This window comes from Carassius gibelio, chromosome B24, assembly GCF_023724105.1.
Source record: "Carassius gibelio isolate Cgi1373 ecotype wild population from Czech Republic chromosome B24, carGib1.2-hapl.c, whole genome shotgun sequence".
In the NCBI taxonomy this organism is placed as follows: domain Eukaryota; kingdom Metazoa; phylum Chordata; class Actinopteri; order Cypriniformes; family Cyprinidae; genus Carassius; species Carassius gibelio.
The window spans coordinates 19,270,052-19,293,313 of record NC_068419.1 but is presented as its reverse complement, the minus strand read 5'-3'; the positions used below and the strand labels follow the sequence as shown (position 1 = coordinate 19,293,313).

At 37.2% G+C, this 23,262-nt stretch overlaps 1 protein-coding gene across 2 annotated transcripts in view; it reads left to right on the top strand.

The window, feature by feature from the left end:
- Positions 1-23,262, top strand: part of adarb2 (adenosine deaminase RNA specific B2 (inactive)) — a 152,335-nt gene that overhangs the window by 102,399 nt on the left and 26,674 nt on the right. For both annotated transcript variants that reach the window (XM_052595757.1, XM_052595758.1), the window contains exon 4: positions 21,659-21,773. In XM_052595757.1, the coding sequence (XP_052451717.1) occupies positions 21,659-21,773 (115 nt within the window). The remainder of the gene's footprint in view (positions 1-21,658; positions 21,774-23,262) is intronic.

The window sequence follows — 23,262 nt, the reverse complement described above, 5'->3', positions numbered from 1 at the left end:
CATTACAAGAATTTTACCATGATTAATTAATGGAGTTTTTAAGAATAACCCACAGATCTATATGGCTAATCAGTATATTGTGTGGTGTTTGTGACTTTTTCTCTCCAAGTATGCACATGTATATGTGTGCATGTCTGCATCAGCTCTCCTATGTGTGTTTCTTGTGTTGTATTAGTATTCAGCCCCTTCCTGCACAGAGCCGACAGGGAGAATGTTGTCTTTCCTCTCCTACTACAGCAGCCAAACAACCTGCACATGTTTGCCGGAGAGAAACTTCTCTTTTCTCCTGCTCGCCACGCTCTTTAAAAGGATTTATAAGAGGATTTGCCTCACTAGTTTAGTTCCAGAAATGCACTTCCTTGTGGAAATTCTTGAAAGTCAGACTATGGCATTGGCTATAGAGTCTCTTAGAAATGATGACCGAAACATGCATGTGTAATTAGAAATGTTCCTTCCTTTCCATCACAAAATCATCCAGCAGCCGGTGGAACGAGCGTTTGTGCATGTGTGTTTGAGCTTGTATGACGATTTCTCAGTAGTCTGGAGATCTGAGGGTTGGATGGCGCTCAAACCACTGCCTGTAGGGTGTCTTCCTGTGCCGCAGGGTCCTGCTGATAGCAACCGCTGCCAGCTCTGCTGCTGTCACACTGCTCTCAAGACCCAAGGTTTTTCTCTCTCTTTCTGAAGCAACTTCCTTTAACAACATTCATTGCAGCAACTAGTACCTGCAGCTTTTGTGTAACGAAATATCATTTTTGCTTCAGAAAATGTAATCCACATTTTTAACACTTAATGTAACAGAATATTTTGGTATTTCTTTCAATGTTTAATTTTAAAGAAAAATAGTTGCTTGATAATAATATTTGCAAATGTTATTAAATTTAAGAGTAAATCTGACAATAGCATATCACCTCGAAATCAATATAAAGAAAAAAAGATATATAGAAAGAGTGATTTGAGATAAGGGTCACCTTTGGAGTGGAAAAGAAGGACAGGGAGGCTCCGAAGGACTGGTTGGAAGGCATTTCTGGCACAGATGGAATATTCCTTATAAGAGCCGACCATAGCAATGTGATGCCCCAGGCAAATATGAACAATAACTTGCAGGCTACCCTTCTCCACCACCTCTTAAATGAAAAATTGAACCGTCATCCAGGCTGCATGCCTTGTTGCCCACATCCCTATGCCTCTTCACATCTCTAAATAATGACACTCACACACATGCACACACACACACACACACACTCCCTGCAGGGATTTACCTGCATGCTCTGAGAAAGTCAATATAACATTGAAGCAGTAATATGAGATCCAGGTACGAAACAAGACTTAAGTCACCCCAAAAATATCCATCAATCATGGGATCACAGTCCCTCCAGTGCTTTCCTAACTTCATTCCCAGCTAAAAGGACGCATAGGAAATTTGCTAAACCATGCCCTGCATGTCTGCATGCTTCACATTTTCATCACTATTCCTCTGATTTCAGAAGTATAAATGCAGGGCAAACTGATTTGGCATCAGAAGTCTGCCCACATTATAAGGTAGAATGATTGCAGTGCATGGTTAGGTTGATTGGCCACTTAATCTCTCAGTGAAGTCACAAATATCTGCAGCGTTGCCAAGTCAACGCACAGACCCTGCTAAGGCAGCAGAAATCAGAGTCTGAGCAGAGGGTGACGCTGGTGCCACTACAGGTTCTGACCGTGCCACCAGTATAGTTAACCTTGGAGCACAGCGTATTTGACTGAAGAATTTACCTCAGCATGCTGCTAAATATCAATCAATGCCTAATCATGAGTGAGGTGAGATGGTAGGACTTCCAGTTGCAGCAGATATTTAAAGTGCCCCTATTATGGGTAATAAAAGGTTCATATTCTGTTTTTGGGAGTCCCCAACAACAGGTTGACATGCATGGAAGGTAAAAAAAAAAAAACTTGCATGAATTGTCTTAAAATATGCATTACTAAATTTAAAGCGAACACAATACGCATAACTAAATTTATATGCTGCATGCTACAGTAGGCTTCAGAGTACATTTCGGCAACCGTTTTTAAAAGAATTACCCCACTTTGAATTTATCAGTCGCAACTTTAACGAAACGATCTTTAATTCTTTTACAATCATATGCTTTTTGATCATCTTGTTTTGCTCTGTGATGTGCATGCATCCTCTGTGTACAACGGTTTAACACAGGGTATGTCTAAAAACACTTCTCTCCTCCAACTTCAAAACCATCCTACATTGTTTAATTATTTTTTTTTTTTTTATTAAAAAATATTTTTTGACCATACTTGCATGCTTAAAAATAGGTGGAAATTAGGATAATGGGAAGGGGTGAGGGACTTGTTCAGGGGTGGAGGTCAGAATGAGGGGCAGTATAAGGGCAGAATGAAGAAAAAAAGGGTGTTAAAAAGGGTTAAAATGAAATGAAGAACCCCCAACCTTGCGCTTGACAAGGCAATGCTAATTGCTAATGGGCGGGCTCAGAATGAGGGATTGTTAAAGGGTGGAGACAGATTGAGCAAAGTGGAAAATGGAGTTCAGCAGTGTTAAAGACTGGGGTCAACTCTTTGAGATTTGCTGCTTGCAGTGAAGTGTTAAGTGTAGGGTCATAATAAGGTAAGGGTTAAAGGGTGGGGTCAAAGTGAGGGTCAGCAAATGAGGGGATGTTAAAAGGTGGAGTCATAAAGAGTATTAAAAGGCAGGGTCAGAGACGGAGAGATCAGGTATGATTGGTAGTGTTGGGCAGGAATGTTACTAAGGAAAATAATTCGGAGGCAAATATGAAGAAACTGAGATGGTTGGGTTCAATTTACTTAATAATGTGCTCAACGTCACTGGCAGGTATTTAGCATGGAAAATGAGACAATAAAAACTATCGTCATTACCAGTGGCGTAGCAAGCTTTTCAAAAGTGTGGGGGATGTATGTGATTTGTTTATAAACAATAAAAATGATAAATACATTGACAAAGGGGTACGAAATGCAGGGCTTAAAGTTCTCCGGTGTCGTGCCGGATTTTCGGCTTGCAGCGTTTGGCTGAAAAAAAAAAAAAAAAAAAACTCAGAAAAGGGGAGAGAAAAAAACGCCCACACAAAGCTTTTTCTCTGGTGGTATAAATAATGTAACAATTTACTGTTTTTAAACATTAAAATAATATACAATTTTCTTTCATAGTTCTTCAACAGGTATGCAAACAATAGCTGCTGAACAATCTCCCAATAATAGCAATTAGCATTAGTCTAAAAAAACTAAATATAATACCGAAAACACTTGACATGCCAACAAAACGATAACAGAACATCTTCCCAAAAAACCTTGAAAGCATAAACACTCATTCAAAGTACCTTGAAACGGGAGATGTAAATAACCATAACCATAAGTTCCCGCCTCCTCAGCACGAGCAAACCAATAACACCCCAAGAGAGGCGGGACTTAAGGTAGAACAGCCAATCATCAGCCGGTCACACTCAAAGCCGGTGTCCTTTGAGAGGGAGAGGGGAGGAGGCAGCCGCGGCGAGCGCAGACAGACACACAGCGGTCAGAGAAACGGAGGAGAGACTGTAGTAAGGCGTTTGTGCAAAACTGCGGAAAAACTGCAGAAAAAGTGCGGGTGTCGAACCCTCTCACCGGGAAAAGTGTGGGTGTTAAAACCCCCACATCCCCCACGGGTGCGACGCCCCTGGTCATTACAGTAGCTAATTTGCTTTTCTGTTTTATTGCATTACTATGCACCAGAAACAATCATATACAGAACAATAACACCTAAACCGAAGAGGATGCATGGTGTTATGATTTTGTCTGGTAGGTTTCTCAGTCCTTTGGGTTCTCTTATTGAGAACGACGACATGTAGGTGTCTCGCTTTCTGCTTCAGTGAATTATGCCACATTTTTGATATATGGATGCAGTAAGTATGCATGGACTTTGACTAATCTAGCATGGTAATTTCCCCAGCAGAGTGAATTAAGACCGTTTTCATACACGTGAAGGTGACCTTGCACCAGCCTGCCATTTGGTGATTATTTTGTCCCTCTTTCTCTCTCTTTCCTTCTCTCTCGCTCTCTCTCTTTCTCTGTTTTTAACCCTCTGACTTAATCACTCCAGATATAAACAACCCTCCAGCAGCCATGAAGCAAAAATCATTAATTAAGACTGCCACAAAAAATTAGAGATGGCAGGATGGTAAGAGAGCTAGAGAGAATACAGATTGCAAAGTGTGAAACAGACATTATGAGCATAATTGATGAACATTATAAGCACCTACTAAAGGATCTCGACATCACAGGCACTGTTTATTTTTTGTAATATTGTTAATAAAGAATATAAAGAGTATTATTTAAATCTATCACATAAGGTCATTGTCATTAGCTGTTGATTAATTTCATCAACATTAGCTCAGCCTGATAGCTAACAATAACAATGAGGAGGTTTTTGCAGTAAGTCAAATGTATTAAAGCATCAACAAGTCAAAAGTCTAGCTCACAGTTATCTTTTCTAAGCTTTTTGAATAAAGCACCCGTTCAGCTTCCGAGGCCTTGTAGGATTGAAGTGTCAATTTGAATTCACTGGATGCTTGCATCACGGCCACATTACAACCTCATGTGTGCATTAATCCATTGTCAATTATTCCTTAATCGATTTTTTTTTACAAATGTGGCTATTACGTCTGTGCATTATTTGAGGAGTGATTGGCGAGCTGCTCAAACAAACAGAGCAATGTTTAGCTGTAGTGTTTACAGTCTACAGTGAAACCACCTGCAGATGTCTACATTAAACAGGCTTGGTAAAAATCATGCCAGCTTTAAGTGCAATTTCCTCTTAGCTTGTCTTTCAATGATAACGTTTTGAAATATAATAGGAGCACTTTACACCCAAAAGGTTATCATTATCAGGAACTGTCTCATCCCTATGCAAAGTATGACCTATAAAAATCGTTTCTATTATTTCAGCACAAACACACACAAGCTGCAGTGCAATCCCATGACTTTTTTAAAGCATCAGAGGTTTTCTTCTTTCTTTTTTTTACAGTTTTTGTGGCAAGAACAATCAAATATATGATACACTGTTAAATGACATTGAATTAACAATAGGTATTTCAAACACATAAAGACAAAACGGATGCCATTTGTCTGCATCTGTCAGCAAACTGTTAATTGGCCTTTAATATGATGATTTTGGTTGATGATGTGAATTCCGGTGTTTTTAGTTATAAACAAATTTTAAGTATCAAAAAAGTATGTGTCCTACATTTTGCAGGCCTTTGGATTTTTTGGAATTGGAATGAAAATCATTTTTATAGAATACTGTCGTCAAAGATGCAGTTTTGAAGCAAAACGCAGATGTTTAAACAGACAGATTATGGATGAAAACTGCTATGATTACTCTACTTTTAAAGCATACATTTGATTTAAACAACGGGTCTACATAATACACAAATATGGAGTTCATAGGGGAAGTATTGTAATAGCCCTACAGTTATTCTGACTTTTTTTCCTCACCAATGCAAATTTATATCTCCTAGTTCGGACTTTAGAACCTGATTTAACTCAACAATAGTGAGTTTTTCAATTCTGAGAGGAAAAAGCTAGATGTCAGGAATCATTACATCTTATCAGAATTGTATCTATCTAAGAATAAAGTAAAACATTTTAAATATACACTACAGTTTACTATATATATATATGCATGCCATGGCTTCCAAAGATTGCTACTTTTAAAACTGTCATTTTATGTCACCAGATAGGCCCCGCCCACAAAAAACACCACTATTTGCAAACAGCAAAATGGTGTATAACGTCATATAATCACTAAATTAATATAATTAATTAATATAATAGTTAAAATGTCAATGATTGGAGCTAATTTAATAGAGGCTTGAAGCTGTTGTTCTAGTACTTTCCCATTCTGTCAAAATGGGACAGTAGTAGTCGTTCTGTGAAATATTATTACAATTTAAAAAATTATTTTCTACTTGCATTTATTTTCATATAATATTTAATCATGTGATGTAAAGCTGTATTTTCAGCATCATTAATCCAGTCTTCAGTGTCACATGATCCTTCAGAAATAATTTTAAAATTCCGATTTTGAATGTTACTTATAAGTTGAAAACAGATCTGTAGGAAACCATGATGCATTTTTTCAGGATTATTTTATATAGAAAGTTCAAAAGAGTACACTCTATAATATATATATATATATATATATATATATATATATATATATATATGTGTGGCATTTATGGTAACATACTGGCTGTGGTTGCCAGAACTTCACCATGAAAAAATATGGTAGCAACATTTTAGGTTTTACAGACTTAAATAATTGCTGCTTGCAGTGAAGTGTTAAGTGATTCATAATAAGGGAATTGCTAAAGGGTGGGGTCTGAGTAATTAAATACTGTGTTTCATTAACTGATTTACTAATATCTGTTTTGAGCCATTGTAATGCACTGATAACCACCAAAAACTGCTGGTGATGAGAAAGTCACATGATGAACCAAAGCTCATCACAAACATATATTTTCTACAAGCAGATGAGGGCAATACTTGTATATAGAAGGTGCACAGTGTCATTCATACAAACATTAAACCCCATCATGGTGACACACAGTACTGAAATGCAGCAAACATGAATGTAACAACATTAGATGTAAGATTAAACACTAGTGTACACAACTGATAAGAAACTAAAAAGAAACGTTTAACGGTATTTTACTGTGAAATCACATTAAATGTAATTACATTTGTTCACTTAATATAGTATGTAAACTTACTGCTAACCAGTTAACAGGTTTTTACTGTAGCCTTTTTAGTCTTTTACTTATCACAATTATTTTATACATTGTGGCGTTATTATTATTATTTTGAAATAAAATGTAAATGTGATGTTTAAGTAGTGTTGAAAGATATGATTTGATCCCAGTGGCACATGGAAAAGCCCTGATTCAGTAGGTCTGTTGCGGAGCTTGAATTCTGACTGCCTGACTGCCTTGCTCTTCCCCTGTAATCATCCGGATTGATGGCAGTCTTAAACACACACTCACGCCCACAAACACTCATCATCTCTCGCACCTGATGGTCTCCTGTGATCAGTGCGCATGCTCATAATCACACTCCCAATGAGATGCTCACACTTCATTAAAAGCATAATCAAGTTCATTACTGCGCCATAGACACTCAGCTAGCAGACAGGCTCCGATAAATCACAGACAGTGCCCGAGTGTGTGTGTGTGGGGAGTTTATCTCACTGAACCAGGTGGAAAAGTACAGGCCAGAGGAACCTATCTAAACACACGTGGCCTTTTACTTGACCTTATGCCTAGTTAGACTGTGTATGTGCATGTAGGCTACATCTAGTTGCCCTATCCATTTACACCACACACATCGCTAGGCATTAAATGCTAAGCCTCTACAAAGACTGGATTCTTATCTCTCCAACTGTCCCGTGAGAAATCAACCCCCTCAGAAACCTGAAGCCTTTTAGTTTTTAGCAAAACTGACTTTGTAATATTTTGCAAAAACGATACATTCTCTCACATTTAAAGCCTTAAGCAACGAGAGGCAATATATTAGTTATTCTTAGGTTAAAGGGACAGCTCACCTTAAAAGAAACCATTCTATTCTATCAATTACTCACCCTCACATCGCTGTATGACTTACTTCTGTGGAAAATAAAATATATTTTTATTTTGATATGTTTGTTTTGTTTTTTTGTGTGTGTGTTTTATTTATATATATATATATATACACACATATATACATATACATATATACATATATATATACATATATACATATATACATATATATATATATATATATATATATATATATATATATATACATATGTATATATGTATATATATATGTATATATGTATATGTATATATGTGTGTATATATATATGTATATATGTATATGTATATATGTATATGTATATATGTATATGTATATATGTATATGTATATATGTATATATGTATATATATATATGTTTGTGTGTGTATATATATATATATATATATATATATATATATATATATATATATATATATATATATATATATATATATATATCTATATATATATATCACATGTGAAATATGTGAAACATGTCTTCATATCTAAGCACATGGGTTTCCCACATGTACACCATGAAAATTTTCCAAAACCACATTTCACATGCGTTTCATATATTTTATGTGATTGTGTTCTTGTGGTTTTATCCGTAAGGGACAGATTTGAAAAAAAAATGTGACAGAATTTAAATTTTTGGGTGAACCGTTTCTTTAAGTGGTGATGTTAGGAATGAAGGGGGGAGGGGCATATTTTATATCAAAGATAAGTAATGAGTGGTATAGACTCAGGTTTAACAAATATGCCATATTTTGACAAAATTTCACGAGAAAATTCAATAATTAAATTAAAATATGTGTGATCATTGTTTCACATGAGGCAAAAAGTTTCCCATGCAGATTTGACCAATGTAAGCGAACCTTTGGTCTCATTAATGAAATCTCATTCCACACCCAACAGAAAGTCACAAATAGCATCATGGACAGTGGAAAATCCATGCACCCATCCATATGTACATGCATGAGATATGCATTTATTAACTGTAAGAAGGATCACATTAAAACAAATGACTTCACACATGCCTTGTATTTTATTAGAAACACACACGCATGCCTTCAGGCTTTAGCCTGGCACTGCGAGCGTGAGTGCTGTTTATGTACAGGCTGAAACTGATCTGGACATATGAGTAATGAGCAGGTAAAGAAATGGACCTAAAGACAGGACGAGAGATGGAGGTTGGGGGACTAAAAGACCTTCAGGATTAATTAGGCGTCAGATTGGTTGCGGGGCATGGGCGCTCCTTGCATGCAGAATGTCCTCTCAGCCTGCCGGGTCATACCTCAGCAACATGCTCACGTGCTTTCTAATTTTTGTTTCATTCTGCTTGTGTTTTTGGCTCCTTATTGTGTTTTTTTGCAGCTTGTTGATATTTCACACTTTGTTTCTCAACAGAGCACGAAAAATTGCACAAGTCTTGGGCTCGTAAATGATTGTTTTTTTCTTTTTAGTTTTCGTTCTGCGGTGCCACTGTGCCAGGCGGCTGGCTGTCGCACTGTATTCAGAACAGATGCAAATGATTGTGCATTAACTTGCTGCTGAATTCAGGTCCCATTAGAGCCTTTGACCTCATTCAGTTGTATTTTTAGTTGGGTTTGCCATCTATCTACTACAAAGTGACATGAGCAGCATATCAAAGATGTCAGAAAGGATGCAAAAACGGGACGATTAGTGGGTCACCTTTCAACCTTTCACATTATGTCATTTCCTGAGGCACAGGAAGTGCTCGTCTTTGAATACCAATTGGTAATTCAAGATGAAATGGCTGTTATGAGCTTAATATTCATTCCTGACCAAGAATGCTTGCACTCACTTTGAGAGAACATTGTGATATTCAGAACATGGCTGATATGACTCACAAAACATCTTTCCAATTTGAATTCATTAATTGTTAAAGGAAGTTGGGCATGCAGTTGCTGTGGTGCAGTGACTCACTTTTGAAGCTTTTGTAAGAATCTTACAGTATGTGTAACGGATAGTTCCACCCAAATGGAAAATCACTCATTTCCACTTACTCTCATGGTGTTCCAAATCCATGCGATTTTCTTATGTGGAACTAAAATAAGACGTTACATAAGTACATCTTTTGAATTAAAAAAATAAAGAAAAAATGTTTTCCAGTAAAAATATATTTAAAAATAGTTTATAAAGTTAGCTTGAAAGCAGAACAAATAGTAACATTAATTTATTTATTTGTAGCACCCCCCCCCCCCCCCATTACACTTTGAACATAATAGTATAAAGTAATTATATGGACTAGAGTTTGTTGTTGTTGTTGTTGTTGTTGTTTTAGTTGTTGACCGTTTCAACCAGATTCTTCTTTAGAAGAAAGTAAATCACAGGTTTGGAAGGACCTATGACCCACAGCGAACTTGCCCAAAACGCGATTCTGCTTTTAGACCAACGTGCAGTCATCTGTGTTTTAATATTCCATCAGTACATTTATAATACAAAGTCAGATTGCTTTAGAGTGCTGTTTTGAACCCTTTTTAGCCCTTTTTGCCTTTCAAACAGCTTCATGACATGTACAGTGCAGGCATTTGTGGTAAACTGGTTTGCGTTAGCACCCCACCACAAACAGGGAAATTCCATTTCCTGCCATTTCTAAAGCAGAGCTTCCCAAGAACTGTCATGTCGCTCACTATATGCAACACTGACATTCTCAAGCCTCACCTCTGCTAATGGAGATCACACTAGTGTACGTACCCCCATGCAGACAGATAAATGAATAATGTTGTGCATTTAGTTGAAGGAGACCAGATTCTCCAAGAGCTCCTCTCAGCTCCCTCTGCTGGTGAATTTATGAATTTGCTCACAAGACCATTAAGATATTTCGGTGTGAGTTGACATGGACTCTATCCTTGTGCATGCCTCCGTGACTGCCATGTCAAATTAGGACTTTTCGTGTTTTTTTTACAGTGCCCGTAATGACAGTCATAAGTGTCAGTGCACAGTTGGGAGGCTGACACACTGTCTGCTAAAGAATTCCCTGTTCTTCCTCTATACCCACACACACACAGCCATTAACCAGAATTGTAAAACATACTTTAGCAGCAGAACTCTTTCTTGGAGCTGGAGGGTAGGTTGGTGAGGTCTGACCACAGCAGTTAACTTTACACATCAGCTAACACCTTCCAATCATAGGTGGAGCCGTTGGGACTGCAGAACAGGACTGTAAATCAAAGCAGATGTTGTACAAACGCGTATTCGGATGCAAAGGTTATGTCTCATAACAATGACACGTCCCTGGTGATCCACGTGAAGAGAAACGGTGAGAAGTAGTGATACTGTAATTGATTTAGCATGTCGCTGCGCCAAGTGTAAGGCAGCCTGATCAAACCAGGGACTAATGAAGGAAATCTGTGTCGTGAGAGGCCACGGATTGATATGCAGACTTAATAAATGGCGTACACGATGCGGAACGCATCAGTTCATGGGCTGGGGTTTCTGAGAATGTTGTGTTGTGTTAATACAACACATTCTGGCTGTCTTGACTACGGAGTGTAATTAAGTGAAGGAAGCATACAGTGCTCTGGGAACACAGTCATTTCTGCCTCCCGTTTCAGTTTCTTCAAATGTTTGTGCCCTCCTGTTCACATTCATTCAGGTCTGGGATGTAGTGCTGTTTATTGGAGTCATGTTAGTATACAGTATATAACACAGTATATAAATGGTGAATCTCGTTATCTGCTTGTTGAATCACGAAATATCAAATACTGATTCTGGGCTCAAACCACTACTGAGGTGAGATCACTATCCCATCAGTCTATTCATTTAAAGCATGCATTTAAGCTAAGAGTCTCCAGTTGCACAGTATCCTGGACCGAAATAATTTAATGTTTTAGTAAAGATTAACCACTGTCTGACAAACCAAGATTTCACTATGGAGGTTAAGGTCATGATTTTTCAGTAGTACTACAGCATATTGTGAGTGTATATTAGTATTGTTTGTGTTTTACTTTTGGGATCTGATACAGCTGCTGGACCCAGAAACTGTAGCTTTGTTTCCATCCATTTATTTTTATGTGCATTTTTGGATATCGCATTAAAAAACACTAGATGGAAAAGCCAAGATGCACATAAATGTGCATATATAACGTATTTTTCTATACGGTAAAAAATCATGAGTATAAACTATAATAGAAACATTTACAGACTAATTCCTCAATGCACATGAAAAAGTCACATGACTTTGTGCAATGGGACGGATAACTGGACTAACCAGTAGACCGATTTCATCGCACAGCATCTAAAATGTTATTTTGGTCATTGTGAAATGCCTGATCCAGAATCTGTTGATAAAATGGGTCGGTCTTTCACGACTCTTCTCTGAGAATATAATAGATGGATATTGTGTTTTATTCACATGTGTTATGCATTATTACAGTTAATTCGCAACTTTGGATGGAAACATAGCTAATGTAACAATGCTAACTTTCTACTATTGTAATTAAGCTATTTTGAGGGCTGTGTACCACCCACATATAAAAAAAAACAGCAAGGTTGGGTTGTTTTTTTTTTTTTTTTAGTTGACTACATTTTTGCATGTAAAAAGAAAAGTGACTGGTTTTTGTTTTCTGCAAAACAATGAATATCCAAGATTTCAGTTGGGTGTGTATATAGATTTTTTTTTCTTAACATTTTTGTCTGTTTTTCATCATAAGGATACATCTATGCGAAATTAGCAACAACTGTATGCATTTTAATTATAACAGCTATGCACTTGTTTATAATCATTTTTTCAGGAAGAATCTCAGTAGGGAACAACCTTACGTCAACCCTGTTAACTTTAATTGTGTATAGTATAAAACAAATAACTTGAAAGTGAACCTATATCTGCATTAAATTATCTTTCTTAAAAGTATCTGACTGTAACTATGATCCAGAAAGGCGCTCACAAAGACAGAAATCTGCTTCACACATCAATACATTCCAACCAAATAACTTACTTGAGGCATACTGGCTTTACCAATCACCAACACGGCGCAACACTCATTTGACATTTTCTCTTGATTCCTTGTTGACTGTTTAGAATTTAAAAAGAACACCTGAAGCTATGAATCAAATGTCAGGTGTGGCAGTGTAGTGGAACTATATCAATACCGAGTGATATATGGCCTGCCGGAGGCTTTTTTGCAGGGCTAGGATCAGCGCTCAGGAGTGTCCAGATTATTTGACCATGACAGAAAGGGCACTGCATGAAAAGGTTTGGTGCTCTTGCTGTACCCAAGGGTTGGACAACGGCATGACTTTGTTTTTCTTTCTCAGCAACTGTAATTGCTGAAATTGTCAAATCCTATTACAAACATCATATTTTTTTACTCTCTCAAACTCCGAGATTCAGGCAGGGTTTGCTGGTAACCAGGTTTGGCAGCAGATATGGGAGAGTCTGTTCAAAGGAAGCAGACTGGGTTTGAAGTGATGTCTGGGATGGTGCACAGTGCTCTGGCTGGTATCTTCAAGAGAAACAGAAGTGATGGAGTTGTGATGTTTCTGGTTGATGGTCAGAACGTTCTGCCTCAAAGATGACGGCAAAATGCTACTTCACAAGGTGTTTGAATGCGTCTCATCTCCTGTAGCACATGAAAGGTCGAGGCGATATTTGAAGTAGTGCATGTTTTCTCTTTGGTAGGATGATTTGTTTGGATGCTGTTCTGTTTTATGCCTCTTCCTAAACAGACACAACTCATCCGATGCTTCAAAGCATTGAGCACCAAGTATTTTTTCTTTCCTGATTAAAAAATAAAAATAAAATAAATAAAAGCTGTGGATCATTCAGGTAACAACACAGTATTGAGAATCAAGTGGATGTAGATTTTTGAACGGTGCCATTTTTTATATTATTTTATTTATTTTATATTATTTATATTATATTATTTATATTATTGTATATTTATTTTATATTATTTTCTCTTGTGGACTATGTGAAATATCTTATTCAGGTCAGTACTAAATAAACAATAACATGCATTTTGTTGCAATGCAATGGTTTATTTTACTGTGGTAAATACTGTCCAAACCTTCCTTAGCACATATTGTACTTCCAGGGGGTTCTGTTTGAGCTTAGCGCCCATCATTTTGATGAATAGTAATGCTAACATATAGCATTCTCCAGATATCATTTATCTCTCTTTGCTCATAACGGTCTTGTTTTGTGTCATTTGTTTGTTGAGTTAGCTGTATTAGCCAGTAGCATTTGCACAGTTTTACGAGTAATGATGGCAGTGTTTTCCATGGCCTTTCCGTTAGCAGGGCTCTTCACAATCAGGAGTGGATTAATGAGCGATGCGTGAACAGCCCTTGCGGTCAGACGAGGGTCGGCCCAAGAGGTGCTCGTTAAGAGAACATCACACTCATTCCCTCTCTCTGTCAATCTTTCCTCTTCATCTTCCCGTACCTCCTCTGTGTCTCAATCTCCCCAGCTAACACACAAATTCATTCTGAGGGGCAGGTCATGTTATTCCTTTGAAGGAGCCTCTTCCCCGTCCTCTTTATTTGATGCATTATGTATAAAGGCCCTGATGTGTGTTTTACACCCTCTCTGGCATTATTAAACCATTTCCACTCTTATCTATACTTTTCTATCTTGACACAAGGGTTAATCAGGTGGGATTGACGCTGAGCCTTTAAAACAAGCTCCCTCCTACTGGGGCTTCAGTTTTTTTTAACCAGGTTTTCCACTCTGGAAACCAGGCCATGCACACTGTTGTATTCGGCCCGAACTTTGAGAAAGTGTTGTCTCATAGATTTTAAAAGTAAGTCAGGAGTACAGGCAAAGGATCAGTGAATTGTAGCGTGGCACCTCTTGGCGCACAGATAATACCAGGTTGAGTGCACATGGAGAGAGAATTAAGCCCATGCAGGGCAACAGCACCATGGTGCCATGATAGTCTGTGGCACAGATTGAACTGATCCTAAAAGCTGCTTTCGTATCTGTGTGCCAGGTCTGTACAATCAGATGGCCTCACTGAAGCAGGACAGTTATTGGGTGTCAAACCCTGCAACCTAACTGCCCACATGAAAGTGCACACACACACACGTACTGTACACGTACAACTCCCGAACAACATCTGTTTTATTTGACTGCAGAAGTGCATGATGAGTCCATCTGTAGCATGATTATGATCCTCACTGCAGGTTTGTTTGTGCACATCTGCGTTATGGCCTGGGAAATAAAGTTTTTCAGCTAGTTTGGTTGTCAGTGTGTTTATTTGGTAACTGAATCTGTTATCATGCCAATTCTGTCCAAGCCAGTCTTCACATCCAGTCAGGTTGGGTAGTTTCTTTAACGAAACAACAACCAAACAAACAGTAACACTTTCATTTTTTATTGATGGTCCACTTTAGACATTCTACTAAATATGAGTACTATGAGTAACTTTGCAGCTTTGTCATCTAACAGTTGTTAGACTATTAGTAGACTGTCTGCTTTATCTATTTTGATGTTCCCCCAGCAATTCTGTTGAGTATAAGTAACTGTTAACAATTGAGATTTTCCCTCATAATACTCCTATTTTGCTGCATATAGATAGTAAGGTAGTTAAATGGGATAGGATTAGGGGATCTAGTATATGGTCATGCAGAATAAGGATTTAGTATGTGTTTTATAAGCACTAATAAACAGACAATGTGCTAGTAATTTGCATTCTAATAAGCAACAATAGTGAAAAGTGTTCCCTAATATAACGAGTTCCCATAACTTTGCAAGTAGATGTCAGCTTATTATATTAACCCTAACTTATAAGTCTACTAGTGCTCTATCAAGAGTAGACAAGTTCAGGAGTTGCAAATTAATGAGTTAGTTGTCATGTTGTTTCAAGGTTACTTACAGTTAGTAAAATGTCTAAAGTGGACTTTCATAATGAAGTGACCCAGAAGGCACCCAGAAATCGATGTACAATATAAAAGATTGTAACACAAGGATATTTAAATTTTTATATTGAATTACATTTAACTTGATTCAGCATCTTAAAAATGCAGTGCCCGTGATGTGAGATGCTGGAAGAAACCGTAACTTGTAGCATAGTAATCGGACACGTCTGCTTTGATATTGATGTGTAGACCTCTTTGTTCAAGTCTAATAGACATCCCTTCTCACAGTAGTTAGCTTTCATTTTACATTTCATTTTAGAAGCTAAAAAAATCGGACCATTGCTTTACCAGGTCAACTTATTCCTCCATAACCTCTTTCATGATGGTGGAGGTCATTTGTTCCAGGCCACAATATGTCATGATTCCCGTAGGCTATTGGGGTCAGGTGCATTGCCCATCCCTCAGGTTAGGTGACCCAACTCTCCTCCAGAGCGTTAAAGGACCCAAATCAAAACTCTCTGGTCCTGCTATTTCGTTTTGGGTGTTGGGAGTCTTACAACAGACAGATGCTGTTTTTAACAGCACTGGTGGCCCAGCCAGGCTGATCTGACTGACAGCTCCCCGCTGATAGAGCAGAAAGCGTGGCCGGCTGAAAATCTGTCTTGCAGGCTGCAGGGCCATCTGGACCTTCTGCACGCTAAAAGGTTGGACACGGTTTGAGGCGACATCACAAAGCTGCACACAGTTCATTTTAGATGGGCGGGGGCTTCGTCAGCAGTTTCCTCGGTTTCCATTTTTGTTCGCGCAGAATGAAGGGAAAACAAACTGTAAAACAACGCCAACAGAAATGAAAGTGTGGACTACTTGTAAAACCAATGCCAGAGATCGAGACAGAGAGTTTAATAGCATAGGTAACGGAGAACAAACAGGAGTGAAATGTGGGGCACTGTAGGTACCAGCCACTTTGAGATTTTCCAAAGCCTCTGCGGCAGACTTCCAACGGATATTGATTTTCAAAGAACCCACTCTGGGCAGCAGGGCGGAGGATGATATAGCCATGGAAAGACACTATTAAAACTTCCTGAATGAATTGTTAAATACCACTATAAAGAAATAGAAGACATGGCCCTATTTCTTTGCAGGCACTGCTTCTCTGTTGGGCCCTGATAAGCCGTGGGGGGAGGTTTCTGGAGAGATGGCCCTCACACACGCCGTCGTATGATTGGATTCTCTCAAGCTGGAGATTGTAAAACGCAGAGTTGTCACAGCCGCACTGCTAGGAAATATATGATGCTTGCGTCATACAATTGAAGCAATTAATTGCAGGAGTGTTATCCAGAGTTTGAAGGATGTTGAGATTTATTGACATGGCCTGTGCAATAAAAGCATAATGATATAAATGCTAATTTCATAATGATATAAAATTGCTTCATTTTTCCTTCATTACTTTGTTGTTGTTGTCTATTTATCTCTGCATATCAATGTACTAGTTATGCATTGTAGTGTACTGGTCCACATTGAATCAATGCACTTTTGTGCATTTTAAATCACCATTCAGTATGTTATTTTGGGCTTTTACCTTCGTAAAAGACAAAACAAAAAAAAACAAAGATCATCAAGACTTTTCTCTGTTTCTGTGCGGGTAAAGTTGGTCGCTAAACAGTGAGCACTCTTCTGGTTCTCATAGTATACTATATAGCTAAATCCCAACCCTCACCTGAGTCTGAAGATCAGGCAGTGGAATTTTCTGCATAGTCCTAACACTTTTCCCTGCAGAGGAAGTCATGCATTGCCAGGACCCTTTTGTCAGCAAGAAGCCCCCAAGGGATAGACTTCTGGGCCAGGGATCAGTCAAGAAAATTTCCCTGTTGACATTTGTGTTCCTTGCACAATATTGACATCTGAGGAGAGATGACGGCAGCAGTGCTACTGACATTCTACATTACCTTGGGAATTCAAGTTTTGGAAAGAGAGTTGTAATGAAAACTGTTCAAATGTTGTGCAGTTGTTGCTTTATCTGTAGTATAACTTTGATCATTATTACTAAACTTCGACTTAAGCCTAAAGGCCTGTTCACACCAAGGTCGATAACGATAACTATAACGATAAAAAAAGTATATACACAACTACACTGAAACAAAATCACTGAAATCTCTTTCTGATTTTTTATTTTCTTTTTGCAGCTGATTAGTGATAGAAACATTGACAGCCAAATCAGAATCCTCCTTTAAAGAGCTTCAGCCTTTTAAGTGAAAGGCGACAAAATTTCAGCGTGAGCTTTTAATACACAGGACTTTATCATCTGCTCTTGTGAACACTAATATAGTTATTGTTGATGAAGACCAATTTGAAGCTATAGGTTTTGTTTCAACAGCTGCTTTAACCTGCTGAAACACTAACTGAAACCAGTTTAACCTGGTCGTCGTTAGTTTGCAGGCTGGTTTTAGAGGGGTTTTGATCACTTCGTCGACTAGTCAGGCTGGGAGCTTGACCAGGTTAAAACTGCGTAGATCGGCCAGCCAGCATAGGCTGGTTTTGGCTGATTTTTGTTTGTTTGTTTTTCCAAGCTTGGAGAACTAAAGTGTGAGTTTCAAGCTAGTGATAGGTGTGACATCGTTATTGGCAGTCAATGCTTAGAGCCATTGATTTTATAGAATTCCTTCTAAGTACCAAAGCACAGCAACCTCCCGGGTTGAGTAAAGAAATTATCACTAGTTACAAGAGGTAGAACATCATGGTTGAAGCTAAATATAGCAGGAACATATTTAAGTGTGTGTCATGTCATTGTGTGTTTTATTATTACTATTTTTTTCCTAGACAGCAAAAAGAACCACCACACATCACAAAATGTTATTATCTGGTCACATGATCCACAACTTTCAAACTGAAAGGAGTTGGATTGCAGTTTTTCTCTGATTTGACAACCGGGGTTTTTTTTTTTTTTTTTTTTTTTTTTTTGTCTGATTAACATTCAGCACAAATTCTCTAGCAATGTGCAAGAGACTAAATCACAATTTTTCTGCTTTTGATTTTTACTTCCTTTTCATGGCCTCTTTTTCAAGGTATTAGAGTCCCTTTTGAGTGCTCTAAATATTTTATTCCTGTCTTTGATAACTAATTTCAGTCCATTACCTGCAAGAGTTTTCCCTTTTTGCGAATCAGTGTGACATTATTCCGCATTCAGATTTGTGAATACAGATGTATGCAAAAGACTTCATTATAGTGGCATATCTTCAAAAGGAATCAAATGATTTGATTGCCATTAATGGTTCATGTTGAGACAAGTCTTTGAAACGTAAAAGCTCATAATGTGCTGTTGGCAGGTAGCAAACAAAAGACAGAAGCCACTTAATTTCCCTGAAATGGTCAGTGCTGGGGCTTGTTTTCCCTCCATTTATCTCTTTCCGTCACTTATATCCTTTGTGTGTTTGACTGTGTGTGTTTTTATTAGTGGTGCTACACATCAAGCATCGCAATTACTTTTTCTTCAATTAACCTTGGTATTAAACCTTGCCCCATTACTACAGACATAATTGATACCTCAAATCATGTGACTTATAGAAAGACCAGAATACACAGCAACCACCCAGAACATCCTAGCAAACACTTCTGACAACATAGCAGCTCCCTAGAAATAGCACAACATGCTAAAACCCACATAGACAACACCTTAGCAACTGTTTACCAATGCCATTTGACCTACCAAAGAAAATGTACAAATGTAGCTGTATTTTCAGAGGGGAATGTTGGATCATGAAGGCAGAGGTATGAGCACCATCGCTGAAGTCTGGCATCAATCCAACCATAGCTCACGCCTCTGTCTTTGAAGTGTGGAAATGTTTGGCATCCCTTTTAATCCGTTTAATGTCACCAATAAAAGATGTTTTATTAAGGTGACATTGGGATTACTGTTTAATTACCACTGAGAGGCATTTAAATATGTCTGCCAGCTTGGCAAGCTCAGGCTAAAGAAGTGCTTTACCCTGAGTTACTGCTCGCTAAAGCAGCCAAACCTTAGATTGAGCATCATTTTGTTCTTATGTTTAGGTTGTACAGTATGAGACATTTCCCAAGAGGTTTGTTGCTGTACACAGCTGATTTTCTTACAGTTGTTGCTGCTCATTAAACTTGGATAGAAATTTTTGAACATAAAAAATAACAGATGTAGTTCTTAAAATAGAGTATGAAAAATTAATGCAAAATGTTTTAATAAAAAGCTTTCTTTTTCTCTACTGTGTTTTGCCTTTGTAGGGCAGAATATGTACAGTAAGCACAATTATGACGAATATCTTTAAAGCAAAAAAATATGATGCTTAGGAAAGTTCACTCAGAATACAACGCACCTAATGCATAAGTGTTTCTCTCCCAGAAACCTATTTTGAAAACTCTTTACGCAGCTCAGTGCATTAAGACAATGATGTTAAAGACCAAATACAGTATACAGTTCATAAATGTGTTACATTGTTTTTACATGGAAATATTATTTAAAATAGGTGTGTGTATGTGTGTGTGTATGTATATATATATATATATATATATATATATATATATATATATATATATATATATATATATATATATATATATATATATATATATATGCAAATGCTGAAATAGCATAGCGTTTTTGCTTTTCTGCTAAATGTCATTCAGGGTCCACAGACAGGAACATGCCTGTTGCCCTCCATTTTATTTCACCGGACGCTTGGCCCACCCCTCATTATTATCATCTGGCACTGTGTGTGTATGTACTGTGTGGATATGTGTTTGCCTTCATAAGACATTAATTGCCACAAACAGCAACATAATACCATCAGTTGTGGACGTGGTATGAAAAAAATCCACTCACACAGGTTCAGGAACAGCTGGACGGGGCAGGATGAGCCGAATCCCCGTCTGGTGAATGCAAACGCAGGGTCCAGGTTATTTTTCAGCCTGGCAGCCTGAACCCTGAGCTCAGAGCAATGGACAGATGGTCCATTTGAGACGCTACCAAACTAATCACGCTGTTCCATTAGTGAAAGTGTCTCAGATAAATGTCTGACCATGAGCACGCCCGTGGTCTCTTCTCCTTCCAATTACTCTATTGATGGCCAGTGTTTTGACACAAATTAATTGGGTCACCATGTTGGTGAGGGGGGAAAAATGCCACAGGCAAAGTCATTGTGTGGTCATTCAAAAGCAAAGCTATTTGCTGAATTTAATTGATTTGAAATTAAATATGCATAATATAGATATGATTTAAAGGCATGTAAAATCTCTGTTATGCAATATCTTGTCTGTATGAAATAATTCTTAATCTTAATGCAACAGTAACGGCAACCACACACACAGAGTAGCACTTACAATATTGTTGGTAGTTTTATTTTATTAGTTAACAGAGCATTAATTGTTGTAGATTCAGACATATATTATATATTTATTATGTGTTGTGTTTATATTGAGACTATGTAACAAAAGAATTACAAATATCGTATGTATTTGTATTCTAACATTTTATGTAACTTTTAACAGAGTAGGCTAGGCTTCAGAATACAGTTTTTAATGTGTGTGTGTGTGTGTGTGTGTATAATACATGAATAGTATTTCCATTTAAAAAATCCAGTCCGAAGCAGAATTCAAATTTTAGTTTTTTAAACACATGCCCTCACTTCCCTGAAAAATTCTACAATAGTTTTCATTCATAAAATTTTATGATGTAATGTTTAACAGATAGGTGCATTGATAAAATATAATAGTATAGATTTATTTTTTGTGCAAATGAAATTCTGGTTCAGAATGGAAATTCCTTTATGGAAAAAAAAAATACATATATATATATATATATATATATATATATATATATATATATATATATATATATATATATGTGTGTGTGTGTGTGTGTGTGTGTGTGTGTGTGTGTGTGTGTGTGTGTGTGTGTGTGTGTATGTATATGTATGTATTCTGGATGAACAGACAGTTGTGCAAGTAATAACACATTTACTGTTACTGTTGAAGATACCTTTGCATTTGAATTTAAATCACCTTTTGTACTGATATGGAACATTCTAAAATATGTGTTACTTAAATTTATTATTGAAAGTTACTATACATAGTTTTTAGTACTTTACAGTGTGATGATATGGTACACGAATAACAAAATATTGTCAATATGAACATATATTTTTAATAAGGCAATAAGTTTACCAAGAACCTGTTGTGAATTGCAGGAGTTTGCGGATGCGATATTTCACCTGGTGCGAGAGAAATACACCGAGCTGGCCGGCTGCTCCTCGCTGCTGCATGCGCGTCACAAAGGCCTGGCGGGCATCGTCATGACCAGAGGTAAGGCATCATTTCAATCGGCCTGTGAATTATTTAAGAAGTTCAATAAGGGTAGAGAAAGCACCTTAGTGTGGAGCTTTGGATGAAATATTTAGTACTTTATCACCTGTGAAAAAGCAACAGACAAAGATGCACATATATCAGAATGGAGTCAAAGAGCAGATGGAGAATAGACTAAAATGATTTAGAGGCAGTGAAGTCTTGGTTTTCATTCTTTAGAACAATATTAAAGGTGATGTGTGCAATATTTCCAGATGTTTAAATACGTTCCCTTATCCCAGATCGATAGTCAGCATGAACTATTAGTCACTCATAGACTGATTCCTGTGATAGGTGTGAACACTTTGTATCAGTGGTGCTATCAAAACAGTGTTACACTGTAAGCATCCAACCATCCTGACATAGCAACAGCTCAACCAATGACAGGGGTTTGGGGTCTGTCAATCTGACCAATGGGAGGTAAGTAAACTGTTTGGGAAACCTGTTTATAAACAGTCATTTTAAACAAATCAAATTTGATTTGTTTAGATGACTGTGTAAAACTTAATTAAACTAGTTTATTGCTATGTGGTTGCTAGGTTGGTTGAAAAGGCATTGGTAGGTGTTTTTTCAAGTGTTTTTTTTTTTTTTTTTTTATATTAAAATTTTTTAACCAGATGAAAATCACAATGATCACATGATTTGGGGTATTATTCAGTCCATAGAACAAAATGGTGTGGGAAAAGTCACATGCCAAAGTCTAATATTTAGGAAGGGCTTGGAAAAACAATGCTAATTTCTGTGATCATGTGACCTATAATGTGTTTATTTGAATATCATTTTAAATTTATTTAAATTAAAATGTGTTAATGTTCTGTGATTTGGTAATATGATATACAAAATTAATAGAAATTTAGTAATTCTGTAATGTTGATTTGGCTATAATTATATAAATTATCTTATTATTAGAGGCATTTCCTTATAAAAAAAAAAAAAAAGATTCAATTAAACAAATATTTTAAATACCCACATAAATTTGGAGATTTAAACTGATTAAAATGTTTAATGTTTTGTGCCATTAAATTGTGTCATAATGTGCCATTAATTGCATAAATTTGTGCAATTAATTACCTTGTAATTGAGTCTCTGTCCACACAAAAACTTTGGGTATTTTCAAAACCGCAGCTTTTTCTATGCGGTTTGGCCATTTGTCCACGCAAACGCAGCACCAGATCACTGAAACAGAACATTTTTGAAAACTCTTGCCAGTGTGAAGATTTTCAAAAACTCTGATTACAGTGTTATTGTGTGGATAATGAAACCGGAGATTTTGTCTTGTGATGCCGGAGCATGCGCTGTTATCTCCGCCTACTGGAAAATTTTCAGGCTTCTGATTGGCCAACATGACTTTACAGTAAAGATCATATTGCCACCTGTTGTTTTGACATGCTCTTGACAGTGCTTCATAGCATGGTTTTGTGTTTTCATGTGGACAGACTTTATATATTTT